Source organism: Elaeis guineensis, chromosome 10 (genome assembly GCF_000442705.2).
Source record: "Elaeis guineensis isolate ETL-2024a chromosome 10, EG11, whole genome shotgun sequence".
NCBI classification, from domain to species: Eukaryota; Viridiplantae; Streptophyta; class Magnoliopsida; order Arecales; family Arecaceae; genus Elaeis; species Elaeis guineensis.
The window spans coordinates 14,139,723-14,163,506 of NC_026002.2; the positions used below are offsets into that span (position 1 = coordinate 14,139,723).

Sequence of the window (23,784 nt, forward strand, 5' to 3'; positions counted from 1 at the left end):
TCTTTCATTACAAATTCAAAGATTCAGTCAAAGATAGGGTACTGCTGTGAGCATGTGATTAGAAGTGAAAGCTTATCCGACCAATGTAGCTTAGAATTAGTATTGCTTTCTTAGTTTAATGTTGGAAACATGTTATAAGTTTCATATTTTAATTACTATTTGAAGAATAGTTGGTGTAAGACTCTTGAGCATAAAAATTCTGAATATTTCTTTTTAGCTTGGATATGTTAATTATCAGATGTTGGAAAATGGATTTTTAGTTGCTTTGATTTTATTCTACTGCATTATTATGATAACATGATGGAAACCTTGCATGCTTGTGGGAGAATTGCCCTATGAGTATGTGGTTATTACCACATCCCTAACTCGGGACTTCAGGCTGGGGCATGACAAGCAGTATCTGAGATTTATCTATGGATAATTTATCCAAGAGTCCAGATGACCTGCAATCTTCAGATTATATGAAACAGGAGTAAAACTAGACTAATTTTTTTCAAGATATGAACTATTGGAACCAAGTGCATACAATTAAAATTGATAAAAAAAAAAATCCAAAACATGGGTAACAATACTCAAGATAATAGGTTATTTAAAAGAAAAAAAACTACATTAAAAAGAAATGTTGCACTGACATAGTCAGGAACTAGTTTTAGACATGTATCCAAGTGTCTAACTCGACAACAGGTAAAAGGGAAATAGTGGGACATGAGAAGAAAAATATTATATTCTGACTAAAGCACATATTTATCTAATTAAATATCAAATGAAAGAAAAACAAAAAAAAAAGATATTTTAGTTAAGGTCTTTCAGTATACATGTTTCTCATCCAAATTCCATTAGTTCAAGGGTACAAGAAATATGACATTTCACAAATATGTTAATACACTCTTAACCAAGATCCGCAATCTCAGTACTAGGTACCATACTAGTACCCACTTGTTCAATATGGTATGGCTAGTATAGCATGCCATGCATCATGTACCAAAACAGCCATCTAATCATTTTTTTCTCACTTTTCTCGGTACACCTCAATACGAGCCGGTACACCTCAGTATGGGTCGATACACACATCAATAGACCTCAATACAGGGCATTACAGGATCTATACCAACCTAAACTTGAGTTTCGTACCAATTCCCATCCAGTATGGTTCACCAAATACCAGGCAAGGACAATACAGTAGACCATGCTCTAAACCAACCCAAAAAAGAACAACAACCCACATCCAATGACATTGTGGTGGATCAAATCTCATTTTTGGAGAAGAGTCCAATGGTCCACCATCTTCAAAAGTTGCAAATCCGGAATTTGATTAATATCTTAGTGTTTGATGTGTATCCAACATGCCAATACATTTTTGAGCTAGATACAAGTGTCCAGGTAGCATATGTAAAAAATAATATATTTCATGTCAAGAAAGAAGAATGCAGAGATGATCCAAAAATAATTTAAATAAACTATTATAAAAAGTCAATAGCTATTTAGTTATGCCCCAATTCATACCTTGCTTCACACTCTGCACCAGAACGACCTGTGAGATACATAGAAGCCAACCGATCCCAATTGACTAACGGTATGAAAGACCTTATTTTTTCTGGTGTGATATAAAGATCACTGCTTGATAGTGCAGACATTAAATTTGAATCTATATCACTGCAAAAAAATTTTAAAAATATATATATATGTAGTTAAAAATGTCAAGCAACATAAACTTATAAACCAATCTAAATTGAAACTTTTCACAGCTCGCTAAAACAATAGACTAATTTGACTGACAGGCCTTCTGCCATCTTTCAGGTCATGTGATCAGTAATAAAAGAAATATAAACCTAAGCATTCTCATATACCTCTCAAAATTCATCGAATTCAAAATAAGCATCTCTTGATATTGTTGCTTTATACCCTTTGGAAGTTTTTCCTTTTCCATGTTTGACCATGTTTGTTTTCTCAGTGAGACTGGGAAAGTCTTAAGGACCATCTTATATTTGGAAACATGGGAGTTCTCAGCTGGGCCAAGACACAAGGCAGAAACTCTTTTATAACTGGCCTGCAACAAACAAAATCCTCTGTCAGTTGATGCAAATGTGTTTCATCAAGTTCTAAATGAGGCAATACTTAAACCTTAAGAATTTTATTTGAAAAAAAAAATGAAAGCACTCAAAAACCAACACAGTGAACCTGTAGAATGGTGCCATGACAAATTCTGCAGGTGGACATATAAGGACATGTAACCATCTATATGAGATGTTCCTTGCTCATGTGGCTACAACCAAGATATATACAACTGCAGATGAGATTATTGCAGCAATTCCAGAAGCATGCAAAGGATAATTGACAAATATAAGAGTAGAAAATATTGTATATAATATACACATACACACACAAGCACCATATTTGTTGTAAGCAAGATTTGCGGACTCGATACTGGAACCCATGCCAGCTGGCCGGCGGTACAGGCCCATACCGGATCGGACCAGCGTGGACCAACACAGGGAAAGGAAGCGAACCAGAAGGAAAAGAGAGAAAGAGAGAGATAGAGAGAGAGGGAGGGGGAAGAAAGAAAAGGGGGGAAAGCCATTGGAGAGGCCACCGAAACAGCCTCCGACTAACCGCTGTGGTCGTCGGACGGCGCAGTCTACATGGGCAGCACCACAGTCGCCCCTATTTCACGGATTTTTTTAAAAAAAAATCCGAAACAATGTAAAGCCAGCAATGGATTTGCCGGCTTCACTATTCATCATCCTTTTTAAAAAAAAGATGATGAAGGAACAAAGGCAGTAGCCCCTGTTCCGCGGCTCCGTCCCCATGGTTTCCGCTGCTCGATGGCTCCGATGGCCACTCGGCAAGCTCCGGCGGCCTCTCTGCCAGCTGCGCTTCCCTTCATTACTTCGTTCCCCTCTCTCTCTCTCTCTTTCTCGCTTGTTTAAAAGTCCTATCAGGCGATGGTCGAGCCACGAAGGCTTCTGCAGCCCTCCGACAGCCGCAGCGGACCACCGCCAGCCTTCGGCGGTGTCTACTCTCTCTCCCTCTCCTCCTCTCTTCCTCTCTTTCCCTCTCTTTCTCCCTTGGTGCCGGCATATGCCGCTTTCCAAGCCGAAACCGTCCCGATTCTCCGTCGGTCCGGTTCAGCACGCCTCGAACCACCCAATTTGGGACAGTTCTGAAAACCTTGGTTGCAAGTTTTCGGAGTTATTCAGAAAATCTGAAAAGAACCAATGACCAGGGCATCTATTATGTGCTAGAATGATGTATGAGTACCAAAAGAATCTAATTCATCAATAAGGATGAACATGGTAATAATAAGGTTTTCCAGTCATCTCATGCAGTTGGGCATTGGTAAGTAGAGCACTCAGTTCTTGCCTCAAGGTTCATCGACAAATCAGGAGCCTCATCTTACAAGAGTTATGAAAAATTATACAAGAGAACAAGATCCAAAATAATATCAATATCCTCAAAAAGATCATGAGAAAAGATGTCCAAATAAAATAAAGAATACGAAACCTAACAGAAGGTACAGACCTTTTTTCTTTCTGTGCACGCTTTATTTTTTTTTCCCTTTTTTTTCCTTTACTTTTCTTGTCAAGGAGGTCAGTTCTACTGCCAGATATTTCCCCATAAATTTTTAATCTCTCATAGGGTAAAAGTGAGGCTCCAATTTACAGATGAATGCCAAGTAAAGACTCACAAAGGACAAGCACCTCAAGTTCTCCCCTAAAAAGGAAACCATTTCAATACAGATTGACAAAAACACTTCCCAACATTATTTACCTAGAGTGATTATGAAAACTTCTAGTTCTTTCTACTACACTTCCCACCAAAGAGATGCTACAGCATATTCTCAAGCTTTCTTCAGACTTCAAGGAAGCACATCATGGCAAAGATCACAATAACAACCAAAACCTCTAAAAGACAAAATGATGACCCACCTTCCAACATACTCATCCTCCAATCAGCAGACAGATCACCTTTGCCTCCCCCTTTCTAGCAGTATATCTTGGTCCATGCTTGCAAATGATACACTTTCTTATTAGTTGCAGATGTGAGTGGTTTCCTTTCCAACAAGAAATATTGCATGTGGCTATAGTTCCATCACCGAAAGGAACAAATTTCATGCCCTTGTTAAACATGGCGACAGATGTAAAAGCAAAGATCAGTATTCTCACTGCAGAACTGCTTCAAATTTCTTTGATCAAAGCATAAAAAAGGCAAAGCACCGATAGGATTTTGTATTCAACCATACATAGAACTCCCTACATGACAATATCAAAAAAAGTTGTGATCTTGTGTAATCTTTCCTCATACCTAGGAGTGGCAATTGGATCGGGTCGGGTCATAAAACGGATCGGGCCAATGCGGGTCGGGTCAGAAATCGTCAATCCAAACCCGACCTATTTATTAAACGGATCAAAAATTCAAACCTGAATTCGATCTATTTATTAAACAGGTAATCCGACCCGACCCATTTAATCCGTTTATTAAATAGGTCAAATTAGGTTAAACGGGTTAAACAGGTTAAACAGTTCAGGTTAAATAGATCAGAAACAGGTTAAACAAATTTTAAACAGGTTTAACGGATCTTAAATGGGTTAAATAGGTTAAACAGATCGGGTTAAATAGATCAAAAATAGATTAAATAAGTTAAATGGGTTATCTAACTCAACTCGACCTGAATATTAAACGGATTAAACACGTTAAACAGATCAGATATCTTAAACCCAAATCCGACTCAATTATTAAACAGGCTAAACAGGTCGACCTGTTTATGACCCAAACCCATTTAGCCTAAACCCAAACCTATTTATGACGGGTCAAACACGGGTCGGGTTGGTGGGTCAGGTCATATTTTGCCCGCCCTAATCATACCAAATAATCTTGTCAGTTCTGGTACTTCAACCAGAAGAATCCATTATTAACCTCAAAGGTAAACCTCCAAACGTTCTTTGCGTACATCAGTCTACTGCCTCATGAGTACACATTTGACCCTTGATTTCTGATAATGATGCTCCAACCATTCATAATTTCTGAAAACAATGCATTGCTTTAACCAATTAAAAGAGATTAGATGTCAATATTTATATATAAGTTTTAGCAATCATCAAATGACTGCGTATTAGAACAGAAACCATGAATTTCATAGATATCCTGAATCCCTGCCAAGATATCGATGTAAATATTTATATAAAGTTTTAGCAATCATAAAATGACAGTATATTAAAACAGAAAATGTAAATTTTATAGATATCTTCAATCAGTTGTAATCAAATCAAACCCAGGCTTTCCATTTCCCCTGCATGCTTTCTATCAGTTCATCGCAGTTCAAGATCTTGCTGATTTAAATCTCAGAGCTTATTTTGCCTTTTTGCTTACAATCAGTTTAAAGCCTTGTGCGAAATAAAGTCTAGTAGTCTGCTAATCAACATCAGAACAAGTCATCAGGCCTCCAATGTTGTGCATAGCATGCAGTAATTATAGATCAAAAGTTGCAGCTTCAAAACAAAGCAAACAACAGATGAGTATGATTAATGAATAATGACGAACAGCTAGAATAAATTATGCCAAATGACACATTAAAGGTCACAACTCACAAGTGTCATAGAATCTTACATGGCCTACAAGGCCTACAATGAGAACGGAACAAATTACACCAAATGACACATTAAATGTTATAGCTTCACATAATCTAACATGATTTACAAGGCCTACAATGACAAATAGCTAGAATTAACTACACCAAATGACATACTAAAGGTTGAAGATTCACAGAATCTAGCATGACTCATAAGGCCTTGTGTTCCTTTCTCCTTAATTGTTAACCAAAAAAAAAGAGAAATTAAAAGAAGATGCTTGAGAAACTATAAAAAGGAAATAAAGATTGGACACAGAAATGCAGAAGTTATAGCGGAAAAGAACAAAATAAATATTTAGATCAAGAAAGATCAGTTCATCCTGAGTTTCCAAATATAATTATCAGTTGCTGAGGGAGGTAAGCCAGGTCAGAATGCCAATGCACCAATCAGCAGTAATTGTAATGCTTGCATGAATTGCCTAGAGACTATTGTTCGTTGTTTCCAGATATCCAGGGTTTCTTATTTTACAAAAGGACCACATAACTGTACAAGTGATCAATCAGGTCATCTTCCCGAAGGAATGAGCCAATTCTCAAACCCAGATACATATATGAACACATAGAAACGAACTATTGGACTTGTACTAATAAGCAGTCCAGATGTCTTTGCTCATCAGCAGATAAAGCACTCAAAAACATCTAAACTGTTTCTCTCTTAATTCCATTGACTATAATGATCATTTCCTTCATGCTAAAAGGCTTTTCATCTAACTGCTTGCACACTAACAAGCAATGATGTAGAACAGCAATGTGATATCATACTTTCTTCCATAAAGCAATAAATTGTTGCTTTTTATGTTCATCATTTTCTCAATACCAATACTTAAAAGCAAATACAAAAGATTCTTTCCAGGGAGCCATCACGTTCTCATATTAGTGATTGATGTAAAAGATCCCCTCACATCTTTAACTGGCTAAATAGTATTAAAGATCTCTATATTCCATTAAATAGCTTGATTTTTAATTTATACATCAGTACATGAACATCTACATTAACAGTCCATCCACTTTGACGGAAGTCCAGTCCCCATATCTAATCCACATATCCTGGTCATGAACCCACATCCACTTGAAACAAGAATTTTCATCGTTAGAAGTTCCAGAATATTGGACTTATAACCAAGGTTTGTGGCACTTCGTGTTTTATGTTAAATCAGATAGTTTAGACATAAAACAATCCATGAAAGTAGACCTGGTTAATTTGATAATGAAGACAGGAAAATTTGTTGATAGAGATTTGCAAAGCAAAAAGACAAGCATATGTCTGGCAATCCTAATGCGGCCGAATTTTTCGATCAGAAAACACACTAAATGTGAAATGAATCAATATTATAATGAGAAGAGAAATACCATCACACTCAACAACAACAACAAGGAAAAGAAAATGAAACAAACCACACCAACAAAGAGTAGGAAGTTGGAACAGGATGAAAGCAAAGCAAATGATCTTAAAGATACTTGATCTTCAGGGCTGCTAATAGATCAGATTAACCAAGTATCCAAATCAAGCAGATGCTATATAAATTACCTTGAACAAAATTTTGAAATATGATTAGGTGCATAGCAGCTTGGTATGGTGAAACCTTTCAGTTCATAATATGGTGAAGCAACCCAATTGATATGTCTTGTCCTACTCAGTACATAACAATTTAGTAATTGAAATTGAAGCTTAAAAGTCCATTTGTTAGTGAAACCAAATGAACGCAGAGCTCAAACCACGCTCTGCCCCCAATCAAATCAACCTATTTGGACCCTCAAGAGATTGAAAAGGAATAATAAAAAAGGCCATGATCAGTTATGTTCATGGCGATCCAGGTTCCTAGGAGGGGGTGAACTGGGGGCAAACCTAAATTTTGACAATTTTTTTATACAAAATGGCTGCCTCAAGACTCAAACCTGTGCAACTGCACTTGTCGGCTCAAGCCCTTACCATTGCACCAAGCACTGGCCCCTTATAGAAACTGAAAAGGATAATGTAGAAAAATTCATTTTCCAATTTATATAGAGTAAATACAATGAACAATCATTTGGCTGTTTAAGGACTAGGAATAGTTAAAAACAGTCAGAAGAGAAAACCTGAGAAAATCTAAATGGCCGTTTTGTGAAAGAATTAAAGAAGTCTCCTCAAATGCTCAATTGGCAATGAAAATTGATGGAGAATAACTAATATTCACGAGGCAGGGTTAATTGATTGCATTTATGATGAGATTTATTTATGACAAAGTTATTAACGGAAAGGACACTAAAAGGGTTTTCTTCAAAAAATAAATTAAGAAACAAAAACATGTAAATTGTGGAAAGTACTCGGGTTTAGGCAATCATTTTGCTTAGTAAATAATATATATAGTCGACATATCTCTGCTTGCTCACTCTCAATTCTAAATTGTTCTTGTGAAAACAATTTTCTGCAGTAAAATCAATTAATATTGACACAAATATGGATTTCAGATATAAATAGTTAATATACCATTTCTTTCACATGCCTAACCCCATTTTAGACGTAGCAAAAGCTGATAAAAACAGATCATATTAAGCTTGGTATGTGACATTGGCCAACCTCAACGACCTTAAGATCCTTCACTAAAAACAAAACAAAACAAAACTACTTGTAAATTAATTCTACTATTTGGGTTTTAATAATAAATTTCATTTGTCCATTGACAATCACTGGCACATAAGCATCAAATATATGACATCTTAATCCAAAGAACCAGTTTCCAAAGCAATGTCTGTGAATTTTCATCGGGAGAACAACTTTACCTTTTCTTTCATCTTTTTTTCAATTCTCATCTTTCATTTCATTAAAGATCGATCCTATAAAGCAAGTCGAGTGCTGCTGCAGCATAAATTTTACACTCCAGAAAGCACTATAATACAATAGAACAGACAGCATCCCTTATTCCCAAATAAAATGAAACACCTACTTTAAAGAGAAAAGAAACCTTTTAGCAAGATACGGAAACCAAACAATGGAACAGCTCTTGGAATACAAATGTCGACAAGATATAGTAAGGTAATGGGAGGATGACATAGCATGAAAAATATAAGATTACAGCCAGGGTATGTTAGCCTCAAGGAATGTAATTTCAGCCCTGGCCTATTAGCAAGGTACCTAACAATCAAGCAAGCTCTAAAGACTGAACAGGCCACATCCCTATTACCAGTGCTGCAGACAGGTGATGAACATGATTTATTCAACACAAAGGAATCTTTAATCATTGCTGTGATTCCACGTATCATGATTATTTATGGAAGATCTGATAAATATACTCCCCATTTTAGTTATTATTCCTTTCATCTGTTATTCATATATTAATGAGTTCAGTTTCATTTTAAAAAAGTTCACTTAAAAGTGAAGTGAGATGCACAGCCTCACCCATCTCTAAGTGAAACTCATGCCCTCACATAAAAATCCAGCAGCCATGCTGGATGTTTGCTTTATATAAAGATATACGGCACGCACCTTGAAAGCACTAGAATTGACTGATGTCTTTTGAGCCTAGTTATGCAAGTAAACTCAATAACAGTCCAGGCAGAAGTAATGTAATATCCTGGCAAAAGAGGTTTTAAAGAAAATATTAACTGGAAGCATGAACTGAATCTTGGAATCAACATGCCCCATGATGATGGGTAAGTCAAGGTAATCAAGTACACTTGGTTGATTAAAAATATATGATTAACAATTCAGTCAAAAACAAAGCTCATACAGTTGCACTGAACATTTAGCAATTGTGATAAATGCATGAAGTCCATGCATATGCAATCTTAAGATATGGTGGTTTTCTCTAGGCCCTGTACATAAAAGCAATTGGTTTTGGATATCCATTATCTATGCCCAAATGACTTATATTGAACCCATGAAGAACATGTGAAAGGCTTGAAGGAGACGGTCTTTGGATGGTAACTAGCTTGGAAGAATCTCTGCGTCTGTCTTTCATGTTGACATGACCTAAAACCAGTTTAAGTTGTTAAAAAATCCTCTAATTTTCATTAAAAATCCAAAAGGTGAAACAGATTGAATCTTTGCAATGACACTGATCTATGAAAAATAATAAACAGTTTCACCAGAATTATGTTAATGACTTAATGTACTGACCTTATGTACACATGTAATACCATTTAATTTGATTAAATTCACAAAGTGTTGGTGCCAAACGTAGGTGGCCATGACATGGCAATCTAATCATATTCCCATTAGAAGATACATTCTTGAAAACTAAGGAAGTTTCCAGTTATGTATGGGAAAATGCATCAAAAATCGTATACAATAGCATACAATCCAAAATGTACTTAGTTTATACTTCATAACAATTCCTCAAATAATGAATGGCCTAAGCTCTTTGAACCAGTTAAAATGATGGCCATATAATTTTCAAATAATAGGTACCAAAAATTTTTAATATAATATTTTTTTCTTTCTGATGGTTTTTGCAAGACCTTTGAGTCAAATGCTTTTATCTCAGACATATAATGTCATAGTGGAATTGCATTTCATTTGGAACATAGGTTATTTGCACCTTAGAGATGAACATAGCTATCTATATCAAAAGTTATCATCTTCCATGTTCATCTTGACTCTCTCAAGATTTAGAGGAACTTTGGAGCGCTGCTCATTTGTTGCATGAGCTTAAACTGTGAGCAATAAGGGATATCTCTCTACCTGTCAATTGCCCAAATAGATTTCATGACAAGCCCCTGTTATTGAATAATTTGTTTCCCAATGTGTTGAGGTCAAGCTCATAGTCAGTTAATCTGCTCTTTCAGAAAGCCTTCTCAACTTCAAGTTGCACTCTATAACAGACCCATGATGGGAAAGACTTGGATCATGATGATGATGATGTGTACAGCACTAACATCATAGGTGTTACCGTGCTAGTATATACAATTTGCTCTACTTTGTGAATGACTATCTTCATTTTTCGTAGGTAAAACATGACAAGATTCTACACCGCCCTCTCTTCACACAGGGGCCTCCACCAAATTGCCCCCAAAATGCTAGGTTAATTGGCATTAAGCATCTGAGGGCTAGACCCCTTCCAACTTAGGCTAACATATTAGGTCCCACAAAAATTAGATAGATGCCTTTAGATTCAACATCCCACTCTAAAAGGCATCGCCTCTGGATTCTGTCAACATCCTTTCCAAAAGATTTCCCCAAAGAAGAGAAAACATCTCTCAAGACCAATTATCCCTGTCTCATTAACCCCACTGCCATGTGCTCTTCCTATGGCCATTCCAGGCCTTTTCTGGCCAGTTAACAACAGCATTTTGGGGGCTACCAGTGAATTTGCTTTCAAGGTTAAGAGAATGCTTGGGAAAATGTCCTTATTTAAGTAGCAATTTCATACCCTTTTATTTCACTGAATATGGTTCGATTGGGTCTTGAATAGTCAAGAATTTTCCTACATTTTTTACAACAAAGAAAAAGGATGAAATTTCATTTGACCTTGATCTTTGTGAAGCGAAGAAGATGCTATATGGATCTACAAAACCTCCTGCTAATATCCATAATGACTTGTTTTTGATAATGAATGAACATTACCATGTGTATATTCAAATGCATGGTGGACATTGGAACTCTGATTCATTTCTCCCTTTGCTTCAAAATAAATATGTTTTCACTTTCATACCTTCTCCTTAAAATGAAAGTGGACATTCCAGCACCGCAATCACTTGTTCTGATTCTACATATTGATCATTTTGAACTAAAATAGAACTTTGTAGTGAAATATTCATGTGATAGATTATATTCCGAGTCTTAGTGGTTATACATAATGTTGGAAGATAAGTGAATATCATAATGAGTTGTTAAGATTATGACTACTATGGTAAGTATGACCTCAAAGATTCCAAGATCAGATATCATGACTATTATGGTCAGAATATCATGGCTATTGTGGTCATAAATATCATAGCTATTATGGTAGTAATAATTATAGATTCCAGAATCAAGTTTATCCTATTGTTAGATACAATTGTTTAGCTTCCATATGTGTGTGGATACAATTGTAAAGCTACTATAGTAGCTATTCCATTTTAGTCTATTTAAAGAGTTGTATTCATGAAGTTGATGATGAGACATAAAAACATTATCTTTTATGGCTCTTTTTCCACGTGGTATCAGAGCCAGCCAACCCTAGCCGTGCTCCACCATAGCCGCCAGCCGCTCTAGAAAAATGCCCAGCTACCGTCGGCCAGGGCTAGAAAATTCTCTACTGTCGCAGTTCAGACCTGCTATACGTCTTGCCACCACTGACAAGCCCTGAAAAAGGCTCCCTTGCCGCCGGCCAGCCACTATCCAGCCTTTATCGATTCCTGTTCTGCTATTGATCATCTCCGATCTATTTTTTCTATTGCAATCAGATCTTGGTTCAGCAATATTTCTTGATCTAAGATAATGAAGACAGCGATGACGGGATCAATCAGAGACAAAGGAGACTCCTCATCCGGAGCCACAATAAAGAAGAGTAATACTGTCACCAGCACACCTCCCGGGGCAAACTATTTCGCTGGCTCTACTCTTCCGCTTACCATTCACATAAAACTGAATGATATAATTACTTAAAATGGTCGCAATCGGTCAAGTTGGCCATGAAAGATCAAGCCAAGTTTGGATATCCGACGGGTAGTGTCAAAGAGCCCGCTGAAACTGATCCCAATTTTAAGACTTGGACGATGGAGAACGCAGTGGTTATAGCATGGCTCCTCAATTCTATAGAGCCGACCATTGCAAAGACCTATCTATTTCTCTCAACAACGAAAGAAATCTGGGATGCTGTTAAGGAGACATATTCTGATCGAAAAAATTATTCCTAAATCTTCGAGTTAAAGTCCAAGCTATAGCGATCAACACAGAGAGATCGAGATGTTACCACCTACTACAATAAGATAGTAACACTGTAGCAGGAGTTGGACCTATATCGCACAGTTGAGTTAAAGGATCTCAAAAAATATGCAAAGCACAAAAAGGGTGAAGATGCTGATAGGGTGTATATGTTCTTGGTTGATGTGAATCAGAAATTTGATGATGCAAAAGGGAGAATCTTAAGTCGAAAGCCATTGTCCTCTATTAGGGAAGTGTTCTCTGAGATCCGACTAGAAGAGAAACGGAGGAAGGTTATGCTTCATTCATCCTCGTCTCATGTTGCTCCTGGAGCTGAAAGTTCAGCCCTTGCAATCCAAAAATCGGAGGCAGAAGGAAAAAAAAAGCAGCCATGATGTGACCATTGCAGGAAGCCGGGGCATTCTCGAGAGACTTGTTGGCACCTTCACGGCAAACCTCTTAACCAAAAAAAGAAGCCCAATAGGGAGCTCTTCAAGCCACCACTGATAATACTCAGAAGCAATCGATCGAATCTGACTCGGCCAGTTTCACGAAAGAACAATTGGAGCAACTATATCGACTGTTTAAATCTTCACAATTCTCTATCACTCCTTATTCTCTAGCCCATCAAGATAATTCAATTGTGTCATTCAATACCTCCCTTGATTTTCAAAATCCTTAGATTATTGACTCTGGGGCAACAGATCATATGACTAGTTATTCTCGATTATTTTTATCTTATAGTCCCTATGCAGGCAATAAAATAATCAAGGTTGCTGACGGATCTTTTTCAGCAATTGCCAAAAAGGATTCGGTCATGGTCTCACCTACACTGACCCTCCATAATATCCTTCATGTTTTCAAATTATCCTGTAATTTATTGTCCATCAGTAAACTTACCTACGATCTGAATTGTCGTGCTAATTTTCACCATTCTCACTGTGAATTTCAAGATCTGGCAACGGGAGGACGATTAGCATTGCTAGAGAAAGAGGAGGATTTTATTTTCTTGAAGATGGATCACGATCTGGTAGACTTGTTCAGGATATCTGTTTAGTGTCTGTTTCTTTTTCTACTAATCATGAAATAATGTTGTGGCACTATAGATTAGGCCATCCGAGTTTTCGCTATTTAAAACATTTGTATCCAAATTTATTTTTAAATAAAGATCCATCTTCATTTAAATGTAAAATTTGCACTTTAACAAAATTACATAAGGCAGTTTTTCCCTCACAACCATATAGGCCAACATAACATTTTTCATTAATTCACAGTAACGTGTGGGGATCCTCAAGGATTCCATATAATTTTCGAAAAAAAATGGTTTGTCTTTCATTGATGACCATACTAAAATTGTTGGGTGTACCTATTAAAGAAAAAATCTGAAGTTGTTAAAATTTTTAAAAATTTTTACTCTACGGTTCATACCCAATTTAACAAAAAAATTTAGATTTTTCGGAGTGACAATGGCAGAAAATCTTTTAATTCAACTTTAGGGCAATTTTTTTTGAAAAGGATAATGTTCATCAAAGTTCTTGTACTAATACCCCACAACAAAATGAGATTGCGGAAAAAAAATAGACATCTTTTGAAAATTGCTAGAGCCCTTCTTTTTGCAACTAATGTTCCTAACTATCTTTGGGATGAAGCAATTCTTACAGCCACGCATCTCATTAATCGCATGCCCTCAAAGATTTTGAATTTTAAAACTCCTTTGCATATTTTCACAAAAAAAATTTCTAACTCTCGAATACCCTCTGGTCTACCTATTCGACTGTTTGCTTGCATGGTTTATGTCCATAATTATGATCAAAATCATGAGAAACTTGATCCGAGGGCCATTAAGTGTGTATTTGTAGAATATGCACCTACCCAAAAAGGGTATAAGTGCTATGATACCATTTCAAAAAAAAAAATTGTAACAATAGATGTCTTCTTTTTTGAACAAACTCCATATTTTAACTCTCATCTTCAAGGAGAGAGAGAGAAAGAAAATGTGAGAAATTTTAGTATATTTGAAAATGAATTCATTTTTTTTTTGTTCCCCATCGTGTGGATGTCCTTACACTTGCATCCGAGAATAAAATTATTGCTGAAAATGAAAATCCAAACCAGACAAATGATGCTGAAAGTGAAAATTCTACAACAAACATTGATAAAAATCCTTCAAATATTTTAAATAATAAAGAACTTGAAGGTTCACCTGTGGTCCCACCACATATTCATAATCAGAGTGAAAGAGAAGTAAATATAGACAGACGCTTTAAAAAAATCTACTCTAGAAGGATGTTCTTCAAGGAAAGGTGTCCGATGCTTCTCTTCATAGTCATGAGTCTGAACCGGAGCTGGATCGAGATTCTTCCGATAATTCTAATTCTAATTATGATTCAAATTCCAATTCTCTAATTGTACTCAATGAATTAAATCTTTCCATTACTGTTCATAAGAGTATTAAAACATGTACTAAGTATCCACTGTCCAAATATGCGTCCTATACTAATCTATCACTATTTTTTTCAGCTTTTTTCTCTCATCTTTCTCTTATGGAGATTCCAACAACTGTGCAGGATACTCTATGAATTCCAGAGTGGAGGAAAGCCATATTAGAAGAGATGTGAGCACTTGAGAAGAACAGGACTTGGAAAGTAGTGGATCTTCTTAGAGAGAAGAAGACAGTGGGATGTAAGTGGGTGTTCACTATTAAATACAAATTTGATGCCCTTAAACAATCTCCAAGGGTCTGGTTCGATAAATTTACTAGATCGATGAAGAATCGGGGATATTGCCAAGCACAATCAGACCACACTATATTCTATAAGCATGGAGAGAGCAAGAAAATTACTGTTTTCATTGTGTATGTCGATGATATCATCTTAACCGGTGATGATGTTGCTGAGATAGAACGATTGAAGAGTAACTTGGCTAAAGAGTTTGAAATCAAAGACTTGGGGCTGGTCAAATATTTTCTTAGAATGAAAGTTGCTCGCTCTCAGAAGGGGTTAGTTGTGAATCAAAGAAAGTACATTTTTGATCTCTTCAAAAAAACTGGAATAAGTGAGTGTAAACCTGCAGATACTCCCATTGACTAATGTCAAATTGAGGGACAGTGAAAAAGACGAGACGATTGACACTTCGAGATATCAGAGACTAGTGGGGAAGCTGATTTACTTATCTCACACAAGATCTGACATTGCATTTGCTGTGAGTAAAGTCAGTTTATGCATTCTCCTCGAAAAGCACATCTTGATGTGGTTTATAGAATCTTACGGTACTTGAAGAGTTTCTTTGAAAAGAATTTGTTTTTCCAAAAACATTCTCAGATGAATATAGAGACTTTTATGGATGCTAATTGGGCAGGTTCTTCAACCAACCGAAAATCCACCATTGGCTACTGTACTTATGTTTGGGGAAATCGAGTTACGTGAAGGAGCAAGAAGCAGAATGTTGTATCTAGGAATAATGCTGAAAGCCGAATATGAGTCATGACAAATGGTGTTTGCAAGTTACTTTGGCTACAGCGAATTTTAGGTGAATTACATCTTTCTGTAAATTTTTTTATGAAGTTGTACTGTGATAATAAGGCTGCAATCAGTATTGCCCATAATCCAGTTCAACATGACCGCACCAAACATGTGAAGGTTGACCGACACTTTATCAAGAAGAACTTGAAGCTAGAGTTATTTGCATGCCGTTTGTTCCCACTTCGCAACAAGTGGCCGACTTACTTGCCAAAGGGCTGTCCTCTCATCTTTTCAATTTTCTCATTGACAAATTGGGCTTGACATCTACGCGCCAACTTGAGAGGGAGTGTCGAAAGATGAGTAAATATCATAATGAATTGTCAAGATTATGACTACTATGGTAAGTATGACCTCAAGGATTCCAAGATCAGATATCATGGCTATTATGGTCAGAATATCATGGCTATTATGGTCATAAATATTATAGCTATTATGATAGTGATTATTATAAATTCCAGGATCAAATTTATCCTATTGTTAGGCACAATTGTTTAGCTTCCATATGTGTGTGGATACAATTATAAAGCTATCATAATAGCTATTCCATTTTAGTCTATTTAAAGAGCTGTATTTATGAAGTTGATGATGAGAAATAAAAACATTATCTTTTACGGCTCTTTTTCACACATAAGTCTATAGGACACTGAAAAGCAGGATATATCTGGGACAAACCAAATACCCATCCAATTTTATTTTTCCTTGGAAGAAGCTTGTCCATGTTTAACAGCATCATCTATAATACTCCAACAATATATGAAGTTCTCAATATTAGTTGAGTCCATAGTTTCCTAATTGTTAACCCGCAATAATACCTAATGCATCTCCCAATTTGACCAGTCACCATGAGTGGGACTCTGATCATAATATAATTGATAGATCCAAGATGCATTCTTGCAAGTAAAGGGGTTCAAATATATATTGGTTGTGCTTAAATTATGAATCGGTTCACAACTCCAATCCCAATATCTTGATTTTGAGTGGCGATGCATTGTAGACCCATATATGTTGCATGCTCCACCATTATTACATACATTCTTTTTCTATAATCCCCGACATGGGCAAAGATTTTTCTCAACTTTTCTTTTTTACATTATAAATATATAAGGCCGCCCACCCATGCCGATTGAATGTTTTACTCAAAGCCTCTTATGAGTCTAGAGACAAGGTTTCTTGAGTCCTTTCCACAAACTTCTAAATCGATTTCCCGTCAGCCTATTCTATTCAATCTAACCCCCAACAAAGTCAGTAAACCATATTTTAGTATTTTAGAATTTTATGTATAGGTTAAACCAGTACATAAATCCATGTAAAGTTATTATCAATAAAAAGTTCATAATCCCATGCATATACAAATACACAATTACATATCTATGTGTACATGTAGGAATATAGATTGAATTAGGTTACAATGTCAACAAAAAATGGACAAGACTGCCTCCATATTTTGTAATAGCATAGAATACTACATACAAAGGCTTCCTTTTTCCACAATGCACTCTTAGGCTTTTTTGGTTGTTAATAAAGAAAGAGAAAAGAAGATGGACTAGAATCATTTTTTCCCATTGTTTGTCAATGAAAGGAAAATTCAAAGCAAGAAACATAAGAAAATAACATGTCAATTTTTCTCTAAGAGGCCACAAAATTTTCTTTTCCAAGTTGTGGTTATCCTCAAAGACAACAGCAAAAATGTCAAAATTTCCTGAAAAAGTTGGTGTTATCCTTAAAGAAAATAGCAAAAGTCAAGTGTACCAAAATTGTCAAACATATCTTAACTACCCTGAAAAATACTTAGCAAAATCAAGCATGACAAACTTCTCATGTTTATTTCTTCTTTAATTAGTTTCACAAAGTTACCAAACCTTAACCACTCTGAAAATACTTAGCAAAATCAAGCATGACAAACTTCTCATTTTTATTTCTTCTTTAATTAGTTTCACAAAGTTAGGTTAGTTTCATCTTCTTGATAAACAAATAGAGCCTCTATGTAATGATCATATCACTTCACTTCTGATGAGACTAGTACACCAAAATATCAAAAAAACATAATAAGACAAACAGATAGGCGGGCAGGCAGGCTAGCAGGCAAGCAAACAAATAAAAATTCATAAACCACCAATGTGAATTAAATACCAACTATATTACATTAAATATTAGGAGCATTCTCTATTTGTGTGTACGCACATATATCATTTGCTGTTTGGATGTGTATATGTTTGCACACATGCCCATAAACACTCATGCGTATGCAAATGGACACACAAGGGACACGTGTATAATTTAGTTATGCAAACTCATGCAACTTCAGAGACAAATATGCAATATATATATATATATATATATATATATATATATATATATATATAATATACATCAACAGAATTGGATACACCTTAAGTACATCTCAAGACATATTGATGTATGCATGCGCATATGCAAGTGAAAAAAGAAACAATAAACATTTTTAGTTTGCTGCATGAAAAAACACTTGTATTATCTTCAAAAAAGCACAACTTGACAGAAGGCAATTCTTCAGCATAACAAGAAAGGGGTCAAAGTCAAAAGCACAAAGGTGAGCATGTTAACCTTGGAATCTTTAATGGTCGTTGGCTTTCGCATTGAAATTAGCCTGACGCGAGGATCCTTTTTCTGACTTAATATACGCCCTGCTTTCCTTTTGCAGGCAACCTGAAAGTCCATAAGACATTGAAGGCGTTCTTTCAGCTCCTTATTTACTTCAATCTTTGCTTCAATTTCTATCAGCTTCCTCCTAATAAACTTCTGGCATGACCTGTTCTTCTTGAGGGCATCAACAAAGAACTTTGCAGACTTTGGGAACTGAGATTTCATGAAACCCCCAATATTTACATTGCATGCTCCATCCTCAGCATGTTCAGTGAAACCAGAAGCAAAAAGCTCTTCACTCAGTACCATGCTTTTCCCATTCTTGGGCAATGTATTATGAGTTTCTTGTTCAGATGTCGTATCACCAACAACCATCTCAGTATCTTGTATGGAGTTCTGAGAATTCCTTCCAACAACATCTGCAAGAAATAACATAATGATAAATAAAACTTTCCAACGAGTTGACGACTGTACATATAAGGAAACCCATATCAAAATCACTACAAGTGTAAAACACATGAAATTTCTAACTAAACAATGATATGAATGACATAGCTGGTTGGAGCTGCAGAACTATTGACTGTTAAAAATAGAGGCCATTATTCTAAAGAGCCAATCTGTCCAAATAAAATAGAAGATAAGTTTCTTATGATGAAGAAAGAATACAAAATAGGGCAAAGAGTCCATATGTCTGTATAATGTCGCAAATATGTTTTCATAACTTAAAAAAATAAACAAAAATAGGATAAAGTGAAGGATAGAAAGAAGAAAATAAAAGATACAGAATGTCACGGAAATAATACAAAATCCTGATTTGGCAGAATAAAGGTCATATGGTCTCAATTTAAGTGAGACTTAGAAACCTTAATATCATTTAAGTGTTTGAGATTTCTACATGTATGAGATTCAATATAAATCCAAATTTTATGGCCTGCAATATTGAGATTAGAATTAGAAGTTCAGAAGTTCTGCTATATAAAACATCGGTAAAGATCCCCTCTAGGCTCTAGTGATTGGACTTTCCTTCTATCTTTTACAAAAAAGAAACCCACCTATATTTGAATTCCTATAATATGATGCCAAGAGGCTTATAAGTGTGGCACACTTCTAAACAAAACAGCACAAAATTCTATGAAGATGCTCTCTTCTTCTCTTAATGGTCATCACAACACATCCAGTTTCCTTCTTTTTTTTTTTTTTTCTAATTGTCCTTGTTGCTCAAACCTCCTCTGAAAATCTTTCAAACTCCAAACTAACCTTGGGTTAAAGAGATGCTTGATTAAACATAAAGCTTTAATCAAATATCTATTTGCTTAAATATAAAAGACAAAAAAATGTAGCAAATTGAACACTTCCTGAATTAAAGTACCATAGAGACACACAACTCTTTCTGGATGAGCATGGCTGTTATAACTTGGATGTTTGGGAAGGGAAAAAAAAAAAGAAAGATTTCCAATGCCTAGTTCGAGTCAAAAAGGCTTGCACAACAGCGACCACTGTGTCAAGTTTCCAGATGTCATCCTAGCTTAAAATAATTATCTGATGAATAGTTTGAAGCTTTGATGCTAATGCTACCACGTTGCCTAAGGGGTAAGGCAAACCACCTAGGTGCTAGTTGCTGGAAGTCATTCTGGTGGCAGTAACTCATGCTTTGACAAAACAGCCAAGAAAATCACAGACATTCCCCTGCTTACCGCTCTCATACTGGGTGAACCTCTTCTGGATGGCCCGTAGGGTTTCGAAATCATCCTCCTCATCAGAATCGGGTGGCGGGCGAGAGCTGAGGGGTTTGATGAAGGGCAGGGAATCGGCATCCGAGGAAGGAACGTAGAATCGCTCCTGGAGGCGGTGGAGGAGATCGATGTCATCGGTGCTGCTGCTCTCCCCGCCAGAATCGGAGTCGGAGTCGTCGACGACGACCGGCTTGGCGCCGGTCAGCATGCAGGCCCTCCTCAGAGCCTCCATGTCCTCGTCGAGGGCCTCATCGCGGTCGCTCCCGGTGGAAGAGGAGGAGGACGCCATGGGAGGAGAGGAGGAGAGGGAATTAGAGTTAGGGTTAGGATTCCGGCGTTGGGGTTCTTTGATGGCCGGAGAATGGAGGAACAGGCAGGCCGCCGCCTCAGGTTTGCGAGGCGCCCAATATATACGTATAACAAGGCGCGGTCACTCAACGTGAAACGGAAGTGGGAATCGATAAAGCAAACGGGGACTGGGATTCGGTGGGTTGAAGGAACCACGAGGGATTAGAAATCGAATCCGGTTCAAATTTGCAATCAAAGACTTCATCCTACTGAGAATTGGCTTCTGTTCGGTCCAGTCCGGTCCAAGCATGTCAACTCGGTTCAAGTATGTTAAGGCCCGAACTCTATCCCACAATCGTGGGATTTATGAACCACGTTTGAATTTGGGTTTGAGCAAGTTTGGTTCCCTTCATGCCCCGATGATGAATCTTTGGAATATAATAAATATTTTAATAAAAAAAATATAATAAATATGGGTAAAATTATATGTTACGTGCCCAGTAAAACCTCCGGCTTGAAGGCCCTCCGCCGCGGCAGAGCACCATGAGAGTGTGGTGTTCCTCACCCCCAACCACCGCTAATTCCCACAAGGTAAGCACCCGGACGAGACTAGTCTAAAATACAACCGTCCGCATAAAGTGTGGAAAAAAATTTGCTGATTCTTTGGAGTTCTTCACCCGCAATCAACTTTCGAAGACCTGTGCTTGGATTGGAGGTATAAATACTGTTGTGCGCACGTGTCAAGCAGGTCGTCGGAAACCGCACGCTTCGCCCCATGAAGTATTGCCCGCTTTGGCTGGGTCCGGACCGGGAGCGTGCCCAGTGGTCCCCACCGGGGGTTGTCCCCCCAGCGTTACGCAAACGGCCTCACGGTTTTGTCCCTTGCATTGGGGTTCACCCCGCAAAAGGCGCCTCGTGAGGGAAGGTGTGCTCGTATCTCTCTTAAGCACATGCACACACCAGAGTTGCCCGATGTGGGACTATTAAGGGAGGTCCCCCCACAGCCTGCCCACAACAGATGCCCCCCACTCTGGAGGGTGCAGGTGTTGAGCGACAGGGGGCGGGTTACCCCTACCTGGCGCGCCACTCTGTTGCGGCCAATCGCCTCGTCGCCCGATCGCCGGGAAGCGTGCACCTGCAAAAGGAAGTCCGCACTGACCGGAGGCGGCTCCGGCGGGGACCCTCCGACGGTCAAGTCAGAGAGATGACTGCAGACAGAGAGCTCTGAGAGGGAGAAAGAGAGAGGAGCGAGCCTGCGTATGTGGGAGAGACGGGCGGATCGATCCTTTGCACTGTTGCCTTCCCCGGTATATATAGTGGAGCACGGTATGGCGCCGTCATTAATGGCGCGGACAAGTGAGGAACTGTCAACTCACTGTAGGCTGTCAGAGCCGCCGTGAAAACATCATGTCGCCGTGTAGCCGTCTAATCACCAGGGTTGACCCGGCTCTCGGCGGGACAATGCCCCTAGGTAACTGTGCCGCATGTCCGTGTCAGAGCTGACAACGTCTGGCGGCCGTACGGCGGTTGGTGGAGTCGGCCGACCCAAGGTCGGTGGCCAACAGAGTGGCGTCGGACTCCTCCGTCGGTCGGCGAGCTTCAAGTGGGTCGGCTACCGGACCTCTGGGTTCAGTCGGTCGGGAATAGACCGTGGAATGGCCGTGGTTAGCCGCTGATGGCGTCCGTTGGCCTGCCGCCCGACTTACGATCGGCCAGCCAGAGTCGTTCGTCGGGCCGTCGGTTAGTCGGTCGGGCCGCCAGCCGGTCGGGCCCTCCGATAGTCGGTCGGTCGGTCGGGGCCCCGAGGTCGGGCCCTCCGATAATCGGTCGGTCGGTCGGTGGGTATCCCCCAACAAATACTTTCCTAATTCTACCCAACTTATTACTCTAATGTTATTTTCAGCAACGAGCTGGAGTTGTTGGAAGGAAAGAAATGAAAGAATCTTACTTAACAAATGTGAAACAATTCAATCGGCTGCAGCAAGAGGCCTTACTCTATTCAAAGATTGGTCCATCTTTGAATACAGTAAGTTAGATGTTGTAATATCTTTTTTTTTTTTTTTTAAACTAGTATCTTTGCAGTTATAATTAGGACTGAAAGTGGGCTCGGATTGGGCCGATTTCGGATCCAACCTGAAACCATTCAGATTGGGGTTGGATCAAAAAATAGAGCCCTTTGCAGTTTCGGGCCGGGCTTAAATAGATCTTTGGCTCGGCCTGGACTCGGCTTGAGCCCAGTCCGAAGTTCAACCCATAAGTAACTGGCCATTTGTTGGGTATTCAGGAGTAAGAATATCTGGAGTATGTTCGTCCGCATCCATTCGAAGATTAAAACCTCAAGAGCCCTAGTCTCTAGTCCGTATCATTTGAAGATTAAAACCCCTTCCTATCTTTCAGTCTTCCATCTTTCCTGATCGGCAATGCACTTCATAATCTCCTGGCCGGTGAGCACAAAGATTTCGGCATCGATGACGGCATCGATGCCGAACTAAATGAGATCCCATCAGAAGAGGTTCTTCTTCATTTCATGCCCACTCCTCGCCCGCACTTCGTGCAGCTCTGTCTACTCTAGTGACCAGGCCGTCACCCGATCTCGGAGTCGCCACCCAATCTCCCAGAAAGCTTGCCAGTAATTAGCCCAGCTTTTGAATGACTCCTTCAGAAAGAAGTTCTCCTTGGTGCATGAGCACCCTCTCCTCTTCACCGTCCTGCCAGCACCGTCGCCGTCATAAGGAGCCCTAGCCTTTGGTCTGTGTTCGTCCAGAAAATAGTATCGTCTTCGTCCGTTCACCACCACCCTCGTCCGTCCGCCACTTGGAGACCACCCCAACCTATCCTCATCTGATTTCCATGAGACTGGCAAAGCAGAGAGCACCCTGCGGTCTTCCCCATGGAGTACTCCACAACCTCTCCATTTTCGACAAAGGAGGGGAGGATAAGGCCGGTGATCGAAGAGGGAGGCGACGAAACGTGTGGAAGTTGAGAGAGAGAGAGAGAGAGGAAGGAGAGAAAAATAGAGGGAGAGGGGGTTGGGTTGGGTCACAAGCTTAGATTTGACCCGACCTGATTGGGCTTGGGCTCGAGCTTTATGTTTTAAAATTTTTTCGGACTTAAGCCCGGTCCGAAGCCCAAAGAATCGAACTCGGTTAGGGGTGTGGCCCGACCCATTTC

General features: G+C 38.6%; 1 protein-coding gene across 4 annotated transcripts in view; it reads right to left on the reverse strand.

Annotated features, from left to right (window-relative positions):
- The window catches only part of LOC140852083 (uncharacterized), a 30,121-nt gene extending 9,400 nt beyond the window's left edge, over positions 1 to 20,721 (reverse strand). For all 4 annotated transcript variants that reach the window (XM_073244852.1, XM_073244851.1, XM_073244850.1 and 1 more), the window contains exons 1-4: positions 20,287 to 20,721; positions 18,554 to 19,011; positions 1,848 to 2,047; positions 1,504 to 1,653 (exon numbers count right to left, since the gene is read on the reverse strand). In XM_073244852.1, the coding sequence (XP_073100953.1) occupies positions 1,504 to 1,653; positions 1,848 to 2,047; positions 18,554 to 19,011; positions 20,287 to 20,614 (1,136 nt within the window). In that variant the 5' untranslated portion in view covers positions 20,615 to 20,721. The remainder of the gene's footprint in view (positions 1 to 1,503; positions 1,654 to 1,847; positions 2,048 to 18,553; positions 19,012 to 20,286) is intronic.
- Positions 20,722 to 23,784: the final 3,063 nt, after the last annotated feature.